General features: G+C 40.6%; 1 protein-coding gene across 1 annotated transcript in view; it reads right to left on the reverse strand.

Moving 5' to 3' along the window:
- The window catches only part of arl15b (ARF like GTPase 15b), a 54637-nt gene that overhangs the window by 2842 nt on the left and 26879 nt on the right, over positions 1-24916 (reverse strand). Inside the window, exons 2-4 of the mRNA XM_039675528.2 lie at positions 24217-24361; positions 23319-23378; positions 16328-16536 (exon numbers count right to left, since the gene is read on the reverse strand). Coding sequence (XP_039531462.1) covers positions 16328-16536; positions 23319-23378; positions 24217-24361 — 414 coding nt within the window. The remainder of the gene's footprint in view (positions 1-16327; positions 16537-23318; positions 23379-24216; positions 24362-24916) is intronic.

The following is a 24916-nucleotide window of genomic DNA, read 5'->3' on the forward strand; positions in this document are numbered from 1 at the left end:
CATCCAAATTTACGAATTTAACTTGTGCACAAAATTGGAACATAAAACATTTCAGAATAAAGCAGGGTTTCCAACTTCCTGGGTAATTGGTGCAAAACATTTGTAATAAAATGGAATCGGAGAAAGCCATTGTGTATTTGTGACTCGGTTTTTATCCTACATCATAAACGACTTGCGTTTCAGAGACAAAACGCAATAATAAACGATGTCATGTTATCTTGCGTTCGGATGCCTGGTATTTCCGTGTGAGACGCTTCTGGGAGTTCATTATACTAAAACATTTCAATGATAGACTTTGGCTCAGGGATTCCAGATTGAGCAAATCAACAATTGAGATGCTGTGCAATGAAATTGGTCCATTGGTTAGTCCAGTTATCCAATCACATCCACTGTTGAGGCAAAGTGTTTTTGTTCCACATCAAGGGATATATGCATATTTTTAAAATGTATGCAAATCTTTGTTTGCACCCAGTTTTTTTGCGAAATCCCAAAACTTGCTTAAAAATAGGTGGATGGAAACAAAGCTGTAGAGAGATGGCAACATGGACAAGTTGCATAAACTGCTTAGACTTGTTTTACAGGTTAGTAAACCTAATCTAATACTGTTGTTTTTTTTTAGTTCAGTTACTAAAACAGTTAGCATAACTTCTACCAACAATGCTAGGATAAGTTTGTTCGGGGTATACAATTTAAATCTATATCTAACTGATAAACTAGCACAGTAACAAATCAACCCTCAGATCAGACTGTTAGTCTGTAGATTTTTCAACAAACTTTTGGCTGTGTTAGTTATTTTGGAACAAGTTTCCCCTACTGACCAATAAGAACGCAGGCTGAATTGTATCTGTAAATATTCATCTGTAAATGAGATCCAAAATAAAACAACAAGATCTTTATTCTACTGAAGTTAGAAACTATGTGGTATGGGCCAAGAAATTCCAATGTATTAGCCAGGGGAATATGAGGACAAACTTGTAGTACTAGCGCCAGTCCTTTTCAACGGGGCAGAAATGGGAGGGGAGACAGGAATGCGATCAGTGTTCGCTATGGTAGATGATTTGGAGGAAAACTTTAGGTAACAGGAGAGAAAAATTATATTTTGATGAGCAAACATGATGTGCACTTGACTTGACAGTGCTTGACTGAACACAGCATATATGAGATAGAGGATGTCTGATTATAAGCAGCTCTGTGTTTTCAGAATTTTCTAGGCAACAATAGAAAGCAACAAACAGAAAAATTCAACAAGAGTTATTTCCAAGCCCTTCAGGAAAGATCATCTCATTGTGAATACAAAAAAAAAAAGCCATGTGCCATGCACAATGGTCTCAAAAGGTATTTTTGGATGCATCATGAAACTTCAAAAAATTACAAACAAGTTTTGTAATTTATGTAAAAACATTTCTTGAGTCCAATCAAAGTAACCACAGGTGTAGTTCTTTACTTTAACATCTGAATATTTAAATCATCATAATATTCAAAAAAGCTTATCTTTTTTTTTTTTTGCTTAGCTATTTCCTCTTTAAAGCTACACTGTGTGATTTTTTCCCCCATCTAGCGGTGAAAAGGTATATGACCATCCAGGGAATATTAGTTTCTGTTCCTCTCAATGCCAATTTCGTTTTAACTCCTACGGTGGTCAATGTAGTCCAAGATAAACATGGCTTCCAGTTCGACCTCGTCCATGAGTGTTAACTCAAACGTAAACGCGAAAGGCGAAGCTCGAATTAACGGGTATGTCCCTCTTTGGCTAATGTACTTTCAAGATTGAGGGGCAACATTTTTCAATGGCATATTATACACTCATGAGAATACTTTATTACTTGAACGTATATTGAATATACATTAATGAGCACATATGTTTTTGAAAGAACTAAGTGTTTTTAGCTAAGAATAAACTAAAAGAGTTACACAGTGTAGCTTTAACATAAATAACACTTTGTATATATAACATTTTTGTTAGGCTATATCTTTAAATAAATCCATGAATGTGGCTTACATTTAGGCTCACTGTATGCTTTGCTAAATCAGTAAGAACGTAAAGGCAATATTATATCATCCAATAATGAAAATTATTCCATAATTTACTCATGCCATCCCAGGTGTATGTGACTTTCTTCTTTCAGCTGAACACAATCGGAGTTATAATACAAAATATCCTGGCTTTTCCAAGTTTTATAATGCGATTGAATGGTACCCTAGCCCAAAAACGTCGGATAGGTTGGGTCAGAAGTCACTCTTCCGCCGGAACTCGACTTGTAGTTATAAACTACTCGAGATTGTAGTTTACAAAGTCATAAATATGGACTACTATGGATTTATCACTATGCTTCAGAAGGCTTTAGTAAAACCCTGGAGCCGTATGGATTACTTTTATGATGGATGGACGAATGCACTTTTTTGGGCTTAAAAATCAAAGGTACCATTCATTCACATTATAAATCTTGGAAAGGCCAGGGTATTTGTAATATAACTCAGATTGTGTTTGGCTGAAAAAAACAAAGTCATAAATACCTAGGATGACTTGAGGGTGAGTAAATTATTGGATCATTGGATCGGATGAACGAACCCTTTAAGGAATAACAATATTGAACCCCACAATTTTGTGTCCACAAGAGTAAGTCACAAAGGTTACAAAAGTCATAAGGTTGAAAAAATGCTGACTAGGTTGAACCCTCTAAAGATCTGAAAGAATCGCATGATGCCAGAAAAACCTTGACCTTCACTTGAACAACAGCACTTAAATATCCAAAAATGTCCCTGTCAAAGTGATTCCTCCCCTCCTGCTCCTAATTTATGTTTCCACCCAAATCGTTGACCTCTAACCTTTGGGGACTTAAAGAAGCCCAGAATAAATGCAGAGTAAGCCACTAGCACAGGTGTGAAAAGTGAAGGCTGAGAGGCTAAATCACTTCAAATGCTGCACTCACATTATTTATTCCTGACACAAAAGAATCACACCATATTTTCCTATTGTTTTGGCTGTGTTTCTGGAAGCCGGCCCATCTCGTCACCTGATTGGCTCAGTCCCAAACCTCCCTGCTTTGGAGAGAGACCACCCTACTGGGAGCACTTCTTCATGCATGGCCTCTGATTCCACATTCAAACTCACTCATAGCATTGAAATATATGGCATCAGTGTCACATCTAGGCAAACACTGAGCTTAACTGACAGCCAGCAGTAACGTGCCAAAAAAGCCGCTGGAATTTCTTACTTCCCTTTGAGAGTGCAATGAAAAGAAAAAAAATAAATAATGAAAAATCAAACAAAACATCCTTTGAGCCAACGCTTTCCTATTATGCCAAGAATGTTGATTAAGATTTCCCTGTCTGGGACTTCATTGCTAAAAAATGACCAATCCTGCTGCTTCGAAGAGCAAGAACAAACTTGGAACACGAAGCCATATTTGTCTATTGTTTCACAGTGAAACATATCCAGGCCTAAAAAAGCAAGTGTAACATTTACAAAAGACAGGAGGTTTAGGACGGACTCTGCCAGTGACGTTCATGAAAAGTACTTCAAAAAGATGATACAGGCTGATAGAGAGTGCTGGTATGTCTGACGACAGCTGATACAACAGAATATGTATCAACCCTAGTCTGAACAATGGTTAAAAATACAAGACAGAGGAGATGGGTCAGAATGGTCAACTTTCAGCAGTGCTTTATACTTTCTTTACATAATGTATACAGATATTCCCGAAAAAGAATCACAAAAACACTTTAAATGCTGCCACACAGCCATGCCAGGCCAGTAGTTGGCGATATTATGCTGTAAAGATTTTATGTAAACAAAAACACAGAAGAATGTTTAAGGAATGCATACTACAGTACTTAACTGATGCAGTATATGCATACTCGTCCATATAGTTGTATGGTCATTTAAACGATTGTAGGCTGACTTATAAACGTCATCTATGACAACGACCACAAAAAAACAAATCAGTGTTCCACAACTGCAGTCAAAATTCCTTCCTGTCGAATTCCAACACATTTTTATAAACTGTTGCCATGCGCAAATGGTTCTCATGATGTATATTACAAAATTTTGAAAAGCGTTTCCAAAAACCTGTTTTCAGTAAGCTAAAACATTGATAGGAGGCCAAAATGCAGTGAAAACTCACTGTCACTGTCAGACTGCTTTGAAAATCGACCATTTGTTTAAAAGTGAGCTGATGACCAGAGCCAATTATGTCCTGTCAATCAAAATTTGGTGACAGATAGCAACTCACGCGGTCAAGACAATATATATTGTGTGGCTTAGCTGAAAAAGAAATTGTGATTTTCAGGAGGAAAAACAAAAGAGTCAAATTATGAATAAATAAAGAGATAAAAAGCAATAAAATAACTTATTTTAGTAGTTGGCAATTTAGTTATACTAGGCATAAAACAAGGTGTAAGTAAAAAAAAATGAAAAGCAGAATCACCAAGGGGTACTGGCGGATGTTCTAAGAAATCAGATATTGGTATCAGCACACAAATATGATTACACAAATTTTAGAGTGCATCCCAACTGAGAAACATTGAATAAGCCCAAGATGAATCTAACCTCAGGTCATGTGCAAGGCTCAATGGCGCCAACTAAATCTGCAAGCCCGATTGGCTTTTACACCTGGTTTACTGCAGATCTTTTTATTTATGACATGTTTGGATATGAAGTCTTTCCGATGTCAGTGGGATAAACCCTTACTGGAGACAAGCCGTGACTAAATCACTTTGTAAGCGACCTGACTACCGATGCCTCTGCGCAAAGTCAGAAGCTCATGGGTTCCAGGTCAGGGGCCGTGAACAAGCCTCTTGGCCTATGTGCCTTCAGAGTGTGTTCGCCAGGCCATAGAGCAGATTTACAGTAACTCAATTTGCGTAAAGCTTGACGGTTCACATCTGGAATTGCAACACGATAAAAAGGAGCTGGGATTGAGCTAATTAACTGCAGCATTGCAGGATGCAAGGTCTCTTATTGGTGCAACTACCAACCTCCAATCAGTTGTCCTCTTGCCCTGTACGTTTGTGTGGACTGACCTTCACTTGGGGAACTCACCCACAAAGAGAGAATATAGACCCACAGACGAACCCCCTAAGGCACTGACAGGTGACCTGCTGGCAAGCCCACGTCAACAAAGCTGCTCAAACTATAAATCAACAAATCCATCTGATATCCATCAGACTCTGAACTTTGTACACTTAACCACACACACGCAGACCCACCTGCAGATCTGCTCCCCAAAAAGGGAGAAATTCCCCAATTACAGTGCTCATTTCTTCAGCATACTGCAAGCATTACGATTGGGAGATTCATTTCAAGGACCATATCACAGCGAGTTTCTAAAGATAGGAATGTGTAAGCATTGTGATATTCATCAATTTCGAAGATAAAAAAAAAAAAATGCTTTCAGTCCAAAGATGGAGCTGAAGCAAACGATGGAGAGCACACCTCCTCCCCCAATAGCAGAGACTCTGTCCAGTTGTTTTGCAGAGCTCTAGTTTCTGTTATTCATGTGTTAAATCAGGCTCATTCCACAGCAAACCACAGCAGTTCCATGGGCCCCCTCTGTTCACATGCTGGAGGCTGCACTCCCTCCCTTTCTGAAGAGATTTCCTCATATTAATAAATGGAACAGTATTTCATGCAGGGCAACGAAGGCCCTGTCGCTGGGGATTCCTCAGCGAAGAAACATTCCTGACAAAGTAGCTCAGAAGACGAGCTTTAGCCAAAATCGTGTTCAAGTTTCAAAACAAAAAGTGCTAGCCAAGCAATACGGGTATAGATATGCATGTATTAGAGGTGTATACATATATTGCTCGATCTCTCTTGACAGGAACGTCTTTGTGAATCTAGAACATGAACAGAGAGACGAAGCTGCAACAGACAGATCGTTTATGCTGTCAAATGTGGACAGAACTAAATTAATTGAGATCACTGGATGTCTCCATACACCTGAGATGAAAAGACCATCTGCTCCGATACCATGACCCCCCCCCCCCTCCCCCAAACAAGCATTAACTACCCGTTGTCATGACTAGTGTTAGTTGGCTCTTATGTAAGCATGTGTTTGAGTTACGGTGATGACTGAAGTGGAGTTCAGAGTTCTCATAACTCACAGAGTCTGGCTCCAGAACATTGGGAACACATTAAAAGGAGCTGAACCTGCCTCCCTGGATATCTTCAACAACACTTTACCTAAACTTAATCCCAACCGGGAGCCCCACGCCATATCAGCAGTGATTGATAGACAAAAATTAAAACTTTGATACTATCCCAGAGGACATACATATGCTATTTCACTTTCCTTTACACTTGTTCACGCCCGTCTGAGTAACACGCTCGAAAGCAAATGTTAGGCAAGGCTTGCCGCTCAGACTCACAGGACTGCAAATCAAATTGGTTAAAAATACCTTATTGTAACAGTTGCTCATGGGAGAAGTAATTCAATTAGACTCCATGGTCTGCAATGGTATAAATAGTCTATTACAAGATGAGCAATCTGGTGCGCCCTTTCTCCACATAATGCTGGTTCCTGGACAGGTGCCTATTCTTAAATCAGTGAAGATCAGAAAAACTGGTTGAGTCTTTCTGAGGGTCTGGAACCAGGATCAGGTTCAGGATTGAAGACCAATGTTCTAAAGAGTTTAAAAAGAAATTAGACTATCAGTTTGCACCTTCTTGGAGAACAAGCAAAATGGGTTAACCCAATGACACTGGGTTCTGCTTAAAAGAAGGTCTGCAGTACTACTGTAGCTAGAATTTAAAACGCGTCACATCCCATGAAGCTCTTCCGTCAATGCTTGGATTTGACCTATTGAAAAATTGTCCTGCTTTCACAGTCTGTTATGTACAGGCATCAACTCCCAGACTGTAAGTGCTCAGAGTGCAGAGAAAACAACACTAATTGCCATCATGAAACCATAAAGGATGTTCTAGTACATGATGTCTACCTGTAATATGCTTTGTACAGCACGATAAATAATCGTGATTTCAATGAAAACATGTTCTTTGGTTTGCGTGCTTGAGTGTCTCGATACAGCACATTGTCAAAAACAAAAGAATTTGGATACTTCAACTGCATCGTCTATCCAGGATCCATGACCATATGGTACACAAGCAGACGGCTGCTGCTTGTTCAAAAACTGGGCACTGTCACCAGACAGAAGTACTGCATGTGGCAGCACCATTGACCTCTCTCAGCAGAATGCCCTGAGTCAGGCTGCCAGCCGAGCCACACAATAAAGTCTGGCCAGCGTGTTTTTTTTTCCCCCGAGCCCAGACAGAATACAGAGTCCAACCAGCCAGACAGATCTTCCACAGTTCAACCTCCTTCAGGCACACAAGATGGCCTTTGTCTTCGTGTCTCAAACACATTTTTCAGGACAAGGACAAATTCCTAGTCCGAAAAACATTCAATTGATGGCGCCTGATGTCAATGAGGACTTCTCTAAGATATTCCTCGCCCCTTTTCTCCCATGTATTTTAGGGATGCACAACAACTACTCAGGACCACTTACATAAAGTGCCGTAAGGTATGTTGTACATCTTATTGCTCAATGTTGGTCAACACGTTGAGATTCAATTCTATTGTGTAGCTAAATTAATTTAGCGAGAAAGCATTATCCCGGAATGAGAGTACTCTTAAGCAAGCACGAGTATTGCAAAGGGTCAGTGAGGACATGAAGAAGGCAGATAAGCCAAAGACCAAATACATTTGCTTTCCAGCTCTCTCTGTATGGAAAGCGGTGTAAAAACGGTACCTGCATGGATTAGTCGAGAGGGTTCAAAGACATCTGTCATCTGAAACAGGTCCGGTTCTGGAGCTTGAGGGTCTGTCGTGTGTCTCCCACTCATGTTGGTTCTGTGTGCATCCATCTCTATCAGTCATAACTTTATTAGAGCCAGATGTTACGGGTGCCCTGTCTACTTCCAGAGCCGTGGTAATTTTATTATTACTCTAAATCACAACCCAGTGAGATTAGCCACAGTAGAAGGGGAGGGGGTTTTGGGTCATGCAGGGGAAAACCGGGCAATTCTTTTTAGAGGTAAGACATTGACCCCTTCCATTACCGCATGGGGGAAAGCTGCTTCCAAAGAGCAGATGGGGAGACGGGGCAGTAAATTACACCGGTGACTGTGACTCTTCTGGGTAGAGTTTCAACTGCAGAGCCCTTAGAATTGAGGACCAAAGAGCTCCAGGGGTACCATATATCAAAGATGCAAGAGTCTTTCTCGTAAGCATGAGGAAGAGATTTAAAAATTACACACACACACACACACACACACACCTGTAACGGTCAACACTATGGTGGTTTGAAACAAGTCAAACGCATTACCTAAGAATTGTAAGACTGGTTTAGAAAAGCATCTTCATTCTATCTAAGTCCGTTAGATTTTGGTGGTAGAGGACAAATTAGACAGATGGCAATTTGGACAGGTTATGCGACATTCCCTGATTCTCCAAAACCATGAGCAAAACTGAAGAAGTAAGAAACCAGAAAATATTAAATATAGTTTGCCTGTTGGATATTAATTACATAACATGCTGTTTACCTTGAGCAGTCACTAGTTATAGTAGGATTACTAATTACTGCTTCTACATTTGCTTAGTCCACGGTTAACGTAAGAAAAAAATGTGAGGTTCAGTTGTCATTTTACACTGTTGGCTACATTTAATTTTTCTTCGCACTGTGGCCAAGCAAAACATGACTCTTAAAACATAATGATAATCTCCCTAAATGTGGAGTGAATGGAGTCTTTTCCAGCTCAAATTATGAAGAGAAGTTTGTTGAATTTTTCTTGGTAATATTAATCAATTTTCATTTTTTTATGGCCATCTTAGTTTACTTTTACATAATAAACTTTTGGTAGTGTGCTGGATTGCCATTTCATGTCCAATATCAAACTGTGTCCTGATGCAAAACCAATGAAGAGCTTCTGGTCGGAATCATGGGGTTCATTAGGCACGAGCATCTTTGCATGATCAAAATGAGAGAGTGAGAGAGATAGAGGGGGGGGGGGGAAGCAAAAATGGACAGCACTGATCTTTCCCACAGCAAGTAACATGAGAGACGGGCGAAGGGGTATGAAGCCAGACAGACACCCAGACAGTTGAGTGAGTGTGTGCGTGTGGTATGAGGGAGAATGGTGTTTCTCCTGCTGATCTGACACTGGCCTTGGCATCCAGCACTGAAAACCATGCCAATGTCGGCTGAGCAAATTCCGAGCCCCCGAGGAAAACAACAAACGGGTCTGTTGTTCGGACCCAGATTACTGTGTGACCACGAAAGACACAGATTCCAGTTTTGCACTGCGTGAACTGAGCTGGTCTCTCACATCACTTCTTGGATCTACTGTTGTCTTGTGTTAACGTACTAACTGAATGGTACTAACTGCCTATTCTCTTCTAGATCTTCATCAATTTTTTCTCGTCACAACTTTTCCCCATCCATTTGGCACTGGACTGTCAACAGTCCAATGATATGATGGCAGATTTCCATATCTGCAAGTAAAGAAATTTGCCGTTCCCTATTCAGATCACAATCATCAAAATATGCTTTGCATGGCTACATTTGTCCCCTTAAGCAACTTTAATTGTAGCCCCATGTCAACTTGGCACAAGTTTGCACGCAAGGAGGAGAGAATTACACGTTATTTTTCATGTGGTTTTTAAGATAGTTGCGAATTGGTTTATTTAATTTCCAAACAATATGTCCCCACTGCCACATTTTCAATCACTTGTATTACTCTTACATTCAAACATCTCAACAGTTCCTGAATTTACTTTTCTGTTTCATCTTCACACAAGCACAGAGGAAAACATAATCATAAATCTGGTAGTCAACGCAAATGGGTTCTCTTGAAATTCTAAAATTTTCAGACATACAAATCACATCCCTTCCTGCGTCATATTTCCTTTGGAAGACTGAATTTTTACATTTGAAAAATTCCAATCCAAACACAGTTGGGCAAAACAGAGTCTCAAGCTAAGTGCTCTCAACCCGTAGTGGCCTTTGCCATGTTGCACCCATTTCACTAGAAACAGGTCTCACAGGAGAAAGGACCTCTGCCTAGGCTCGAAAAAGAGCCCCGCTATCATGCCACACACACCAAGGGGGGCTTGAAGCAAAAATATGTATAATTGACAAAAATTCAATATGGTACAAAACATGACTCTGTAAATGTTCTTGTTTTTAATATTTATAAGCAATACCACAAGAGCAAGAGTGCGAAGAATATTTACAAAAGTGATTGTGATTTTAAACAACAGATCAATAAACAATAAGTTAATATTAGGTGACTTACATTTTAGTCAAAATATTGCCAATGAAGAAAGTTACATGCAGTTGAGCCATTGCAAGTCTCAGAGCAAAACAAGACTCAGTTTCTTTACTAAATGAATCCATGTTTTTGAATTAATCTGCCTAGAATGACTTGACAACTCAATCTCACTTGCTTTAGCCCTGAATCAATCAGCCATTTTAAACAAAACTTGATTTGACTCCCTCAATAAGACCATACTGTAGTGGTGACCGAAATACTAACCGTGACTAAAGTGACAACTGACATGTGAAGGCCAAGTGTTGTAACCCATGCAAGGAATTTGGTCTCCAAGTTAATGCACTCACAACTTAAGAGAAGTAAGTAGTGAAAACACATAGGCCCTGTGCCAAATGGCACCCTAAGCACTTGGGGTCTTCCTACCAGTCCACACTTTCGTGACGTAACGCCACTTTAACTGCCAGGAAGAACTTTGCAGCGGAGTTTGCTTTTGAGTGCAAAAGTGCACTTCAAGGGCGCATATCGAACGCAAAAGGGTGCGCTCACGAGCACTCTTCTGACACCTAAAATGACAAATGTGACACCCTAAGGTCTCATGGACTTAACGGACACGAGCACGCAGCAGCCATTATAAGTCCACAAGACCGAAAGTGCAAATGAAGTGTGCCATTTGGGACAGGGCCATCCATTGCAAACCATGGACACATACACCCTGAGCATTGGGCAGCCATTTTGCTGTGACGACCAGGAAAAGTGCCTCAGTCATTTCCTGCCGGTATGAAAAAGTGCATCATGTACTGGGGAAAATTAGTGTCCATGTCTAATTACTAGTATCCCACAATACCCACAAATGTTATAATATGCTTCTTCAGTTAGATGAAGTAGGTAGAACATCTTGGGTTTCCTGCATTCAAGTTCTATTGTATCTCAACTGTTTCTCTAGTGCTTGAGAGGCTCAAAGTGTAGGTGAGTGATCTCACACTTGTGGGGGTTGATGTGTCACAGGTTTGTGAGTCGAAGCATGCATAGAGATTGGCAATGTATATTTATATATATCATGGAATGAAAAAAAAAGAGCTTCTGTCATGCTATTGTGACTTTGGAACTATGGGCTGAAAGGCCATGTATTCCTGAAATAAAACTAAACTAATCTTCGGGTTACCAGTCTGACTCTCTATAGTATATGAAATATGGACATACAGTACTACATCAGCCATGTTGTTACTGTCATCCGACCTACCAGCGTCAGTTGCATTGTTTTACTTCCATTCATAAATCATGGGATAGTAAAGTGTCCATCGAATGCGCACTTCTGAAGTGCGGCTTAAGTAGTAGGTCATCCGAGGTATTTTCACCCACTGTTTTTCGAATACTATGTATTCGGACATACTACTCTTTTGGCATTTTAACATTTTCCTTGTTGTAAATGATGGAGGTATTATTGTTGTAACTTTGTAGAGCTATCAGCTATGAAATGACATTAATCATTAATATTGCTGAACAAGTGTTATGTTTCAATTTAAATATTTTCAATATAACATTTCAATAATTTATTTAGGTTTTAGTATAAAAAAGAAAACCTAATCATTAATTTTTACAAAAAAAATGACTCTTGCTCTTTTTCAACACAGTTTAAATGAGTATGCATACATGAAAATATACAGCTGAGCTGCCTGCATATTTTATGAAGATGGTCCTTTCCAGGGGGATCCTAAAATATGAGGGTCCCTAGCAATTAATTATATGCGAAAACTCTTGACATGGGTGGATTTCTTGGTTTACTGGAATGAAATGGTCATCCAGGGGAAAGACAGATGATCCATCACAGTTCGCACCCTGAAATATAAAACAAAACAGTTTGATGCTGGCGTACAGGCCACGTCCATGCAAACCAGAATGCGAGGCAGACCACAATTTGATACGTTTAGCAATTTATATCTGGCAAAAATGAAAAACGACCTGAAAGATCTCCACAGACTATCGTGTGCAGATGTAGTAGTATAGAGGGAGGATTGTATTTCAAGACGACTTTTAACAGCAAGACTGCTTTGCAGTTTCTTATTGGCTATGTACACTTGTAGCCCATATGACAAATGCAGCGTTGTCCCAAGTACACTGCTCGTTAGCACGAATATCTAATCAGCCAATCTTATGGCAGTGCATTAAGGCATGTAGACATGGTCAAAACAATGCAAAATTTCAAACTGAGCATCAGAATGGGGAAGAAAGCAGATTTAAGTGACTTTGAACGTAGTTGGTCTGAGTATTTCAGAGAGTGCCTATCTGCTGGGATTTTCATGCAAAACCACTTCTAGGGATTAAATAGCATGGTCTGAAAAAGAGACACAGTGAACGGCAGTACAGTAGGCAAAAATGCCTTATTATTGCCAGAATTCAGTGGAGAATGGGCAGATAGGTTCAAGCTTAAAGAAAGGCAACATTAGCTCAAATAACCACTCGTTGTCAGCAGAAGAGCATGTCTGAACCTTTAAGCAGATGAGCTATAGCAGCAGAAGACACTCCTGTCAGCTGAGAACAGGAAACTGAGGCAACCATTCAAACTGGCTCACCAAAATTGGACAAATAAAGATTGGAAAAACGTTTCCTGATCCTTCGATTTCTGCTGCGACATTCAGATGGCTGGGTCAGAATTGGATGGATCCATCCTGCCTTGTATCAACGGTTCAGGCTGCTGGTGGTGTAATGGTGTGGAGGATATTTTCTTTGCACACTTTGGGATCTTTAGTACCAATTGAGAATTGTTTAAATGTTACAGCCTGCTTGAGTATTGTTGCTGACAGACCATGTCCATCATCTTCTGATGGCTACTTCCAGCAGGATAACATGCCATGTCACAAAGTTCAAATCATCTCAAACTGGTCTCTTGAACATGACGATTAGTTCACTAAACTCAAATGGCCTCCACAGTCAACAGATCTCAATCCAATAGAGAAGTTTTGAGATGTGCTGGAACTGGAGATTCACATCATGGATGTGCAACCGACAAATCTGCAGTAACTGCATGATGCTATCATGTCAATATGGAACAAAATCTCTGAGGAAATTTTCCAGCACCATGTTGAATCTTTGCCACAAAGAATAGCAGTGACCAATTAACATTAAATAAAAGGGATTGGAAAATGAGATTGATGTAAACGTCACATATACGCAGTGGGGAAACTCTCTCCTCGATTTACTCATAAACAGTAAAAGAAATGGACAAAGCGACCCCATTGATTTCAACAGAGAAAATTGAAGCCTGTTAAAAGCTGATAGCCAGGCATACTGCACAAGCTCAAACGGAGCCTGCCACGTGACCAACCTGTATGTCTTCTAGTAGCAAGTGAAATCTGAATAATTCCCTTCCGAATCTCACAGAGACGGGGAGAGTGAGTATTAGCTGTCCATGAGCTAGCAGCAGGATCAACTTTATGACTCTCTATGGGCTTCTCCCTCGACTTTATCCGACTTTATGCATGAGAGCTTCTCCTCCAGTCCATGACGCAATCGTTAGCCTATTTTTACAAAAACTGCTTCTACGTAGATACAGTGATACAGTGCTATGCTACAGTGATAATTACAACTCTGTGGTTTTAGAAGGTAGGTCAAGCATTTCCAACACAGGGCTCAAGTCCGCGTCAAGTCGCGAGTCATTGTTGTCAAAGTCTAAGTCGAGTCGCAAGTCATCAAAATTGGGAATCGAATCCAAGTCAAGTCCAAGTAATGCGACTCAAGTCCACAGCCCTGCAGATTTGGTTTTTATAAAGCTGGCAGACATTTTATCCCTTATAATGACCAAAAATATTTGTCCAGTTCCTTTTCTGTTTTCTGAACTCAGGATCTTTTCTTCTTTGAAAAAAAAAAACTGCCCATAGGAGGTCCAAGAGATCTGATCCAGTTTGAAATCAATTGAGAGCAATTAAATGGAAAACAAGCTGGTCAGGTCCGATCTTGTGTAACCCAAGTTGCATCTCCAGCAAGGAAAGCGAGTGTCGCTGCCAACTGAAAAGCCCCGTTTTGACACACATCAGTGAACAGGGATGTGTTGGTCTCCAAAGGCAGATATTTACTGCTCACTCAGGACCACTTCTCAGCCAGTTAATTAGTGCTCTGTGCATTGGGTGATACCCTGCAGCCCGCGGACTGATTTCTACACTCGGAGCAGATGTGCACGCATGCACACTCACACACAAACCAACGCGCATGGTATCAGCCAAATAACACACAGACACCAAATCATTCAGGAAAAGACGTAACACAATCCTCCAAACATAAAAGTGACAAGGGGACCATTAAAATAGAAATGTGACAGCAGAGACATGCCTTGCATTCCAACTGTTTGCCGTTACGAACAGCGGTCAGCAATTCATCTTAATTTTGATGCCACTTGCTTTTGAAACATTGTTTGACAGAATCTTAAATAGAGCAATTGGTAAAATGAATACACTCTTATGAGATGGGACAACAGCTGTAGTGTTTCGCCACACCACCAGTATTTTTGGGCTCCCAACAATACAAAGACTTATTGTCAGGAAAGCCTGAGAAAGTGGGTAAGCTGGGTGCTGCAGATCTGTGGGAGAATGTCTTGTGGCCTCTCAGTGTTTGCAAACAACAAGCGAATCCTGCGGAAATAAAACTGCGACAGCACAACACCACCTCCCTAAGCGGAGCAATGGCTAATACCATTATCGTTTAAAATCTACAATATCTTACAAGTTTTTGTAATTGTATCTCACCAAAGGTATAAAGGTGAGGTCACATTTACCGTTGTTGTGGGCGAAATCCAGTAATTTTAATAGAAATCCGTGTGATCGGGAGTTTCGCATGATGGTGAAAAGTTCCTTACGCAGATTTCGCAAATTGGCCGTGTGAAATTGCTGTGTTGACCAGCACAAAGCTGATTGGTTGAAAGTGACATTCATTTGAGCTGTGCTTTATGCATCACTACTAGAGATGCACCGATTGCACTTTTCTTGGCCGATTCAGATTTTAATTGCAAACAACAGCACAAATAAGGGGCGGTGATGGCGCAGTGGATAAGACACATGCCTCTGGTGTGAGAGACCCGGGTTCGAATCCACTGTGTCCCGGAGCAAGACACTTAACCCCTAGTTGCATATACAGCAATTGTAAGTTGACATATACAGCAATTGTAAGTTGCTTTGGATAAAAGCGTCAGCTAAATGAATGAATTTAAATGTAAATGTAAGTAAATGTGATAGGATAAAGAGAGATGAAAAGAAAAAAAACACGGCTTTGAGATTTTCCGGTGGGTCTAACAGTTTTCATGTAAGAAATACTACAGAAATAAAAGTAATCAAATGTAAGATAACACTGGACAGTCTTGATTGTAAAAATGAAAAACAAATTAATGCATACAATTAAAGTTATAAAAGTTATTCAAGAGCAGAGAGTGATTTTCTTTGTCTTTTGTTCTTTGATTAACATGACAGACAGCAGCAGGAATATTAGACTGCGGTTACTTTAAGAGTTTATGCACAGATCCAACATACTGTTACACAACATGCGTTATCTTTCTCAACTATTTATTCACATTCCAAAACTGACTCTGAAAAACTGAATACTTGCCAAGATGGGCATTTTCACATAATTTTGTGAGTATTTGACTCTATAAGCACTGTAAGCCACACATTTTGGTACTTGCGATGAAAAAGTTGTTAAGAATAATAAATTTTTGGCACCCCACCGAATGTCCTTGTATAACTGACAAAACATCTTACTTGTTCTGCAGACAGTCCAACAGATATGCAGTGACATGAGGGTGAATAAATGATGACTCAGTGTTCATTTTAGGAGAAATATCCTCTTGTATGGAGTTTGTGGTCATGATTATGATAGGAGGTATAAAGAGTAATAGGTTAGCTCTAGTACAAAGCGGGCGGCAGGATTGTCTCAGTGGTGATGGGCAGTATGATGATGGGAAGTATTAGACGAGTATTAAACGAGTGTAAAGTTACGGCTTGTACAGAGCGGCCAGTAGGTTTGTTCTGGCGGTTGGCCAGGGTGAGGAAGGGAAGTGTTAAGCATGTATCGTGTTACCTCTTGTACAGAGCGGGCAGCGGGTTTGTCCTGGTGGTTGGCCAGAATGAGGAAGGGAAGCGTGCAGAGCTGCGGATGCTGCAGGGCCGAGTGAAGCTCCGTACGCGCCACCTCCAGATCCTCCTCCGACGAAGCGCTGTCCAAAACAAACACCACCCCCTGAGAGCCCTGGTAGTACCGGCTCCAGTACTTTTTAATTGAGTCCGCTCCTGCAACACAAAACATAAATTCACACCGTCAGGAACGCAGCAAGGAAGTCATAACATTTAATGCACACATTAACCCCTTCACAGAAAAAAAAGGTGGTTTCCCTGTCAGACATAAATCAGATGGTGCCCAAGGCGAAAACAATGTAAAGCTTTAAAAAAACAAACCAAACTACAATGAAGAAAAGAAAAACATATTGGCGACCGAGATGGGAAACGGACTACAGCGTGTTGAGACACAGTATCAGTTCGAACATTGCTGGAATGCATTTTGGTGAGGACCCCGACCTCCTTTCAAAAAACACACTGCGGATATTGCATTATGTATTTTTATGACTTAAAGAACGCATGCCAACTCGCACTCCCGCTCGGGGAGGCCTGTGGGAAAAGCCGTGTCCAAATGAAGAGCGCTCAACGCAACAGTGTTTCTTTAAAGTCGACCCTGAGAGCATATTAAAATGGTTTCTTCTGATGGCCAGTCTACAGCACAGTTCAAATGGGCCCACTTTTACAGTGAACATATGGTTTCTCTTGTGCACAGCAATTTGGGGGTACAAAAATGTGGCCACCAAGACACACAAGCGCAGCATGGCTTTGGTTAAAGTGAGTCACGGCGGGGCCTGTACCCTAACCATGAAAAAACAGAGACCAGTGTGTCTATACCTCTTGTTATGGTGAGTTTTCTGATTGGAACGCGCCGTATTAATTACTAGCATGCGTCGTGTGCATCTTCTCCTGCGATAACGGACCCGAAAAAGCAGCTTTATTTCTCCGTTTTCATCTTAAAGTATGAAACAATAAACCGATTGCTATTTGAAAAGGTGGAGTCTTAAAATCAATGCCAGACAGTAATCGACAGCTTTATTCAAAGCTCTTGAAGTTCGGCCAAGACGTATAAGCTGTTTGCATGACACTAAGCAGCTGCGCAATCCTTCCCCCCCCCCCCCTCGCTAAACACACTGGACCCGAGTTTAATGGTTCCACTTCCAAACTTCTGAGCCTTTGTCACACCACAAATTGAGCTCTTAGTCATGCCTCGCCAAATTATCAGCTCTAAAACTGTTCATAGAGGTCTTGGTTCATGTTTGGAAACAACCTCCACCTATCAGATTGAGTTTCAGAGCTCGCCTTCCCGATATCATCGCTGTGTATGATGTACAATGTAATACTTCCAGTTCTCATTAGGTATTATCCACTGTGGTATTCAGCAACAGCTTTCCAGCCACTCAAACGCAACCCTGGCAGCAATAGCAAACACAACTTGCGATAGCTGGCCAAAGGAATAATAATGTTTTCTGCAGATGTTTAGTCAATTTGTGACTCGCAATAAATATTTGGGATCCTCACAGACAGGCCATGTCAGAGGCTGACTCATCTAATTAAGAAGCGTTTGATCTGCTATTGCAATTCTAACAAGCACAATTAAATATTAATGCACAATTACTTAACATATACAGCCTGATATTTCTTTCCTATAAAGCCTGGTTTTTCCAAAACACAATGTCCCATCAGTCACAAAAGTGCATCAACAATCTCTTTGTGGTTTAGTTTTACTCAAAGTCTCCATCTACTGGCTGTGAAGGTAACATCAAAACAGTGGGAGGTCTTGTGGAGTCTGGGGCTTTGAAAAACAGAGGTTTACTTTCATTTCAAATGCATAAACATGTGCATTAAGAAGAGAACGATGTGACGGAACAAAACAGCATTTATCAGAAACGGGCCGGTGCATTACAATCTAATGTGATAATGCAACTAAAGCACATTTTCGCAGAAATCATTACATCATGGCTGGGGTCCAGGGAAACAAAGAGAGAGAGAGCCTGCTAAGTGCTTTCAGATGGCTGCTGCGAGATGGTAAATGTGAGCATGTGGGTCTCCCTTCTCTGGTGCGCCTGTCAGCCCGGCAGATCGCACAGGGTGTCATCGTGACACTGATGGGAAATGCGCACAGACAGCGCGGCACTTTGAACGTCTCCTGGCTTCCTGACATCACTCACGCAAACCCAAAACACGGGCCAGACGGGCAGACTAACCAATAACACAAGAATCCGGTAAACCGTCTCGATGGCCGTGGCGGAAACGACGGGAGAGCCAGCGTGTCAAGCAGGCACACAACCTCCATCAATAAAGTGTGACATGAGCCTTCCGCGTCAGGTTCAAGGTTAATGTCCCAGCCGTAACCCTACACTGATGTTTTTGGGGGGAAAGAGGTCGCGCTCCGCAGGCCCCTGACACTGAGCTGAACTCGTTGGAGGTCTGGAGGAAAGGTTTCCAAAGTGCTTAAAAGGAAAATAGGACATAATTATACCGCTTTTCAAGGAGAATTCAGAGGTTCATCAATTTAAAGATGACTTCCCGCCCGGTATGGGTTGTTTCTCACCAAAAATCCACCTATAATACCAATATTAATTCACTTATAACTTACTTACTTACTTTCTTCTGAAGAACTCAAAAGGAAAAATGTGCCGGTTGCTCACTTCCATGCAGTTAAAGCAAATGGGAACTTAAAGGGATGGTTCATCCAAATATTTTTATTCTGTCATCACTTACTCAGCCTCAAGTTGCTACAAAACTGTACGAGTTTGTTGGTTCTGGTGAACACAAAATAATATATTTTGATGAAGATTGCTGGTAATCGAACAGTTTCTTCTTTTGTTGTAACAAAGAAACTCGTACAGGTTTTTAACAACTTGAGGGTGAGTAAGTGAAGACAGAATACAAATAAACTCCAAAACAGAGACAAAATCACTATAAAAGAATCATGAATGTGGTAAATGTAACTTATATGCTCTTAAGATTTATGTTAGGAACAGGCTGAAATTTAAAGCTCGCGACAGATCTTTTCTGCTATATTGTGATGTACATCTGAGTGCAACAGATTATCGAAAAAGAAAAAAAAAAGGATGGGGTTCATCCATTGTTTGGTGATTGGATTTTGAAATTTGGGCATTGCACTGAATAATTGATGTGAAGTTGAATGGGAAGAGGCGGTTTTAAGTGGACTAAATGATTGGAAAGTCCTCTATATGTCATCAGAGATAAGCCTTTCATTTTCACCTAAGATCGAGTCTTGACATTTTGATAAATGAAACATACATGGATGAATTGAATGAATTGACTTTTAATGTTGACTTTATACTTCATATCCACCCTGGCTTTTCAACTACGTTAAAAAATACAACTAGTTCCTCAAAAATCCTTTTGTGTTCGATGAAAGTGCATAAAAGTTCGGAATGACATGAAAGTGAGTAAATCATGTTAGCATTTAAATTTTTTGGGTGAATTTTTCCTTTGGGTGGAAACTACACAGGCTTCATGACCCCCTCCCCTCCTCCTTTCCCCCAGGGTTCCCTGCATCCACAACACCCTCTTATTCTTATCATCACTCACTCATTTTAAAGACAGATTCAAAGCTTCAGCTCATCACTCTTAAGAAAAAAGGAAATGCGGGCCAAGATGGCTCTGGGTTCAGTGAGCGAGTGACATCTGAAACATTTCCGTTGCGTGCCGCATCCAAGCACTGGCGTTTCCTGGGGTTCAATTTACCTTGAAGAGAAAACTATTAGTCATCAAAGAAATGTGTTTGTATCCTTGGTCGGGTCCTCATGTCACATCTGTGTCAAATAACATTCATATTCCTCAAGCTGTGTCAGATGATGTGTTCCCAAAGATTACTTTTCAAAAGATCATAAATAATGAATTACGGCTTGTACAGAGCACTTCCATCATAAATAATGAAATAATGGTTTCAATGTTTCTGTAGATATTCATTAATTTTTTTGTATGGATCTATTAATTTATTAATACTTACAATGACTTGAATGTACTTCATACACTACCAATTAAAGGTTTAGGGCAAGTAAGACTTTTCAGCAAGGACACATTAAGGTCACAGTAATAATAATAATAATAATAATAATAATACCGGTAAGTGCTGTTCTTTTTATTCATCAAAGAATCTTGTTTTTGACGCTGATGACAATAAGAAATGTTTCATAAGTATCAAATGATCATATTAGAATGATTTAGGAAGGATCATGTGACACTGAACAACACTGGAGTAATGATGCTGAAGATTAAGCTTTGATCATGGGAATAAATTACATTTTAATATATATTAAAATTGAAAATGGATCTTTTAAATTGCAATAATATTTCACAGTATAACTGCTTTTACCATATTTTTGGTGAGAATAACACCGTGTCTACATTGGATGCAAGCAGAGTGACGCGGCGCAACAAAAGACAATACCCATTATAAACATTGATACCGTCTACACTGATGCGGTAAAATGCGGCACGGCAAATCCCCAGTAGTAAACTGATGTCCCATAGCCTGGGAAAACCCAGACAACTTCTGGCAAATTTATTAGACTTGCTCTGAAAATTAGTCAGGCAAAGAGCTCATTCAAGCCCATTTCCAATCCGTCGAAATCGCGTCACCAATCAGAAACGTTGGGCTTTACACGATGACGACAGAGCTGGGATTTTGATTTCAGAGCTGCAGATTTTGTAGCTTACATCACAAAGATGGATGCCGCCGTCGAACATCACTCGTTCGAATTAGCAATCGCGCCTGTTTTAAGCGATTTGAAAGTTTCCTTTTTGTTAAAAACCGAGCTAAGAACAACTCGGAGATGTTTCTCCGCTGGCCGCCGCTCTGCATACGTCATCTCCTTCATTGCTCTGATTAGTTTTAGGTCTACCCACGACGTCCGTTGGTGACACCCCTCTAGAAATGATTTGTCTATGACGCTTTGCCAGACCATAACTCAGTTACAACTGAGAATGGTCTGGTTTGGTTCTAGACCGTTTAATAAGAAGATATTTTATAAAGACAGTTCACTTCGTGTATACAGGCAGCAGCCATCTTTAGAAAACAGTCTTGACAAGTCGAACCACGAATGACGTGCCAAGTGAGCTGAACTGTATGAAGTTCAGCGAACTTCTGAACTGTATGAACGCCGTTCGTGGTTCGACTTGTCGAGACTGTTTTCAAAAGATGGCGCCGCCTGTATACACGAAGTGAACTGTCTTTATAACGTATCTTCTTATTAAACGGTCTGTACACTTACAAAGTTCTCAATGCTTCGTTTTGCATGTAAGTAGCCTCATTATGTTACTGTGTTAGTGTGGGCTATTTTGAGCCTTGTTAGTGGTATTAAGAAGCGATTTCTTTTTACTTATTAAATGCCCCCATATACTAGATTATACGCTAAACAGTTTTTAGAGATAAAACTCCTTACATTCGATTATCATGAAAACAAATCTCAGAGAACGATCGACTAGGTACCAATGTGTAATTAGACCAAATGTTCATTTTTGTGCCAGAGTTCTCCTTTAAGAAAGCATCTGATCATAAGCGATATGGATGTTTGTTTGCACAGGCTCTGCAATCTAGTAAAGTCATGTGACATATATACAGAGGTGCACATACTGTAACTGATGTGCATAGGTGGTAAAAATAAATGATGCTCAACAGAAAATGTGGAGGGAAGCGCTTTTGAGTACTAACATTTTTGGGGAAAGGGACATTCACTTCCAGTTCACTTACTGGAGTAGGATGTATCTCCATCTCTGGTAAGATAGCAATCATGATGATAAGATTTAATTTCTACAAAGAACAAAGTGTTATAGTGAAGAGAGCAGTCAGAAGGAAAGTGATGACGACAGCTTGCAGGATAAGGCTAAAACACGGAAATGATTCTGAAGAGAAAACGCAAAAGTGGCATTGCGTTATCACTTTTTATTCTTCGTTTAGACGAGCGTTTTGTGTGTGAAATCCGCGTGCAAATGGTGACGTAAAAGTCTGCGAAATTCAATGTAGTATGCACTCCAGGTGGCTAAAAGTGCAAACTACAACTACACCAAGGCCGTGCGCCTGCGTACAACCTTCACTGTCAAGCAGACCTTTGCGTTTTTACCATTTACACAGGAACGCGGCGGTGGAGCGTTTTAAAGATTTCCACTCTGGAGGGTGGTTTCACTTTTTTGCGTTTTTAAGCCCCAAAAACGCCGTCGCCGTGTAAACGAAAGGCACATCCGATAAAATGGCGACAGTGGCTCAGTGGTTCATGTGGGTTGTCTACGGACCGAAAGGTTGGTGGTTCAATCCTCGGTTCCACCTGACCGAGTGTCGAGGTGTCCTTGAGCAAGACACCTAACCCCAGCTGCTCCCGACGAGCTGGATGGCGCCTTGCATGGCTGACACCGCCGTCGGTGTATGAATGTGTGTGTGAATGGGTGAATGTGAGGCAAATGTAAAGCGCTTTGGTGGCCATTAGGTCTATGAAGGCGCTATATAAATGCAGTCCATTTACCATTTACCAAAATATTTTTACGTTTTCAAAACGTTACTTTTTAAAATGTGAGTACCAAGCTTTTTCTACTATAAAACGGCTTTCCGCTGTTTTCATGTTTTTATTCGCGGTTGGCCAACTTTGAGGGACTGAACAGAAGTTGTGGGCCGGAGAAGATTTCCATGTTAAAGAAGGCGGAGTCTCAGAGCCACACTCTCCTATTACATAATCGCCACATTCCGCCACTTTTACTGTGTTATTCAAAACCATATGCAACAGAAAAAAGAAAAAAAAAATATATATATATATATATATACACATTTTCAAAAAACGTAGCCTCTGTGTTTTAAACAATTTAAAAAGATTTTTTCCTTCTCTATATCGTGGATACTCTTATTTGTCATTGGCCCATACATTAATTAAGATTAAAAATAAATAAATAAATAAATAAAAGTAGTATTCTCATGAAAAACAGAGAACATTTACCTCCGAGTTCCTTGACATTTAAAATGGCATTCTGGAACGGGACAGCTTTAATGCTAAAACCTGTAAATAAAAGTTGAACAAGATTAACAACCGCGGCCATGAGGATTTCACAAAAACACCTCCATTGCTACACTGACCGAGATTTAATCAAGTACTCTTTAAAGGGATACTCCACCGGGTTTTCATATTAAACTATGTTATTCCCTTAACTAAGACGAGCTGATGCATACCTCTCTCGTCTCAGTGCGTGCACTCTATCGCTCTGTATTGCCGCAAAACTATGTTAGCACTCAGCTTAGCCCAGTGCATTAAATATGGGCCCAAAAGAGAAGCGACCAAACACTTCCTCGTTTTCCCTATTTAAACACAGTTACTCGATTAGTGTAACTCGACCTAGGCTGGTGACACAAAATAAAACGTTGTGTTTTTCTAAGCGTTTAAAATTGATGACTATATTGTATGGCGGAAAAACATAAAAAAGTGCTTTAGAGCACTTCAACTTGGCGCAATAATACCTTCACTCGTGAAAAGTCCTATACCGGCTCCCACTTCCTCGCTCTCCCCCTCCCTCTTATTTCCGTCAATGCAGCCAACGTGACATGCGACAAAGCGGGAGCCGGTAAGAGGACTTTTCACGAGTGAAGGTATTATTGCGCCAAGTTGAAGCGCTCTAAAGAGTGCACGCACTGAGACGAGAGAGGTATGCATCAGCTCGTCTTAGTTAAGGGAATAACATAGTTTAATATGAAAACCCGGTGGAGTATCCCTTTAAAAGACAATCACAAGGTAAAATCTGAATACAAAGGGGGGGGTGTTTTTAAAGTGTTTGGCAAAGAGGAAGTGCAAAGATTTGTGTTTGCAGGACGCGTCTGGTATTGCTCTATGATGGTGGGCTGACCTGTGGTGGGGACAATGTTGTCTGTTGCCTCACTGCAAAGTCTGGAGAGCAGGCTGGTCTTCCCAGAACCCGTCAGACCGATGCAAACCACGTCATATTCTGGTCTGGGAGGGGGAGGTCCTTTACAGCAGAACGTCCTGAAACACTGAAGACGGGACAAAGATGGCAAGACAGGGGAAAGGAAGGAACATTAGAAAGGTTACAACAATTTAGATAAGAAACTCCCACTCATCAATTGTGTTTATGCGATTTTGGCGACTTGTGATTCTTCCGAGAGAAATGCTGTGTGTGTGTGTGTCAATCTAGAAACAGAAACACATCTCAAAGCCATCTGACATCTGTTGACACCATCTGGTTGAGAAAAAGTTACTGCAAAAGAAAAAAACAAGTCTACCGCACAGTGCCTCCATTGAAAACATAAGGGCCAAAAGTCACCACAGCGTTCTGGGACAAGTAAGCACCCCAATATATTTCCTCCAAAAAAACAGCCCTGTTTTCTGTAAACTGCTGTCAGAGCCATGCGGTTGACGTCATGACACTGAGTGATAAAGCAAATAAAAAAAATTGGCCAATAAATTTCAACAGAGCCAAAACACACACACATAAAGAAGAAAGCCAGTTATACTGCTTAAACTGATCACATAACTTCTACTACAGTCTACGCAAGAAAGATCAAAGCATGTTTGACATTTACATTGCA

Source organism: Pimephales promelas, chromosome 23, assembly GCF_988280905.1.
Source record: "Pimephales promelas chromosome 23, fPimPro1.hap1.1, whole genome shotgun sequence".
Taxonomy (NCBI): domain Eukaryota; kingdom Metazoa; phylum Chordata; class Actinopteri; order Cypriniformes; family Leuciscidae; genus Pimephales; species Pimephales promelas.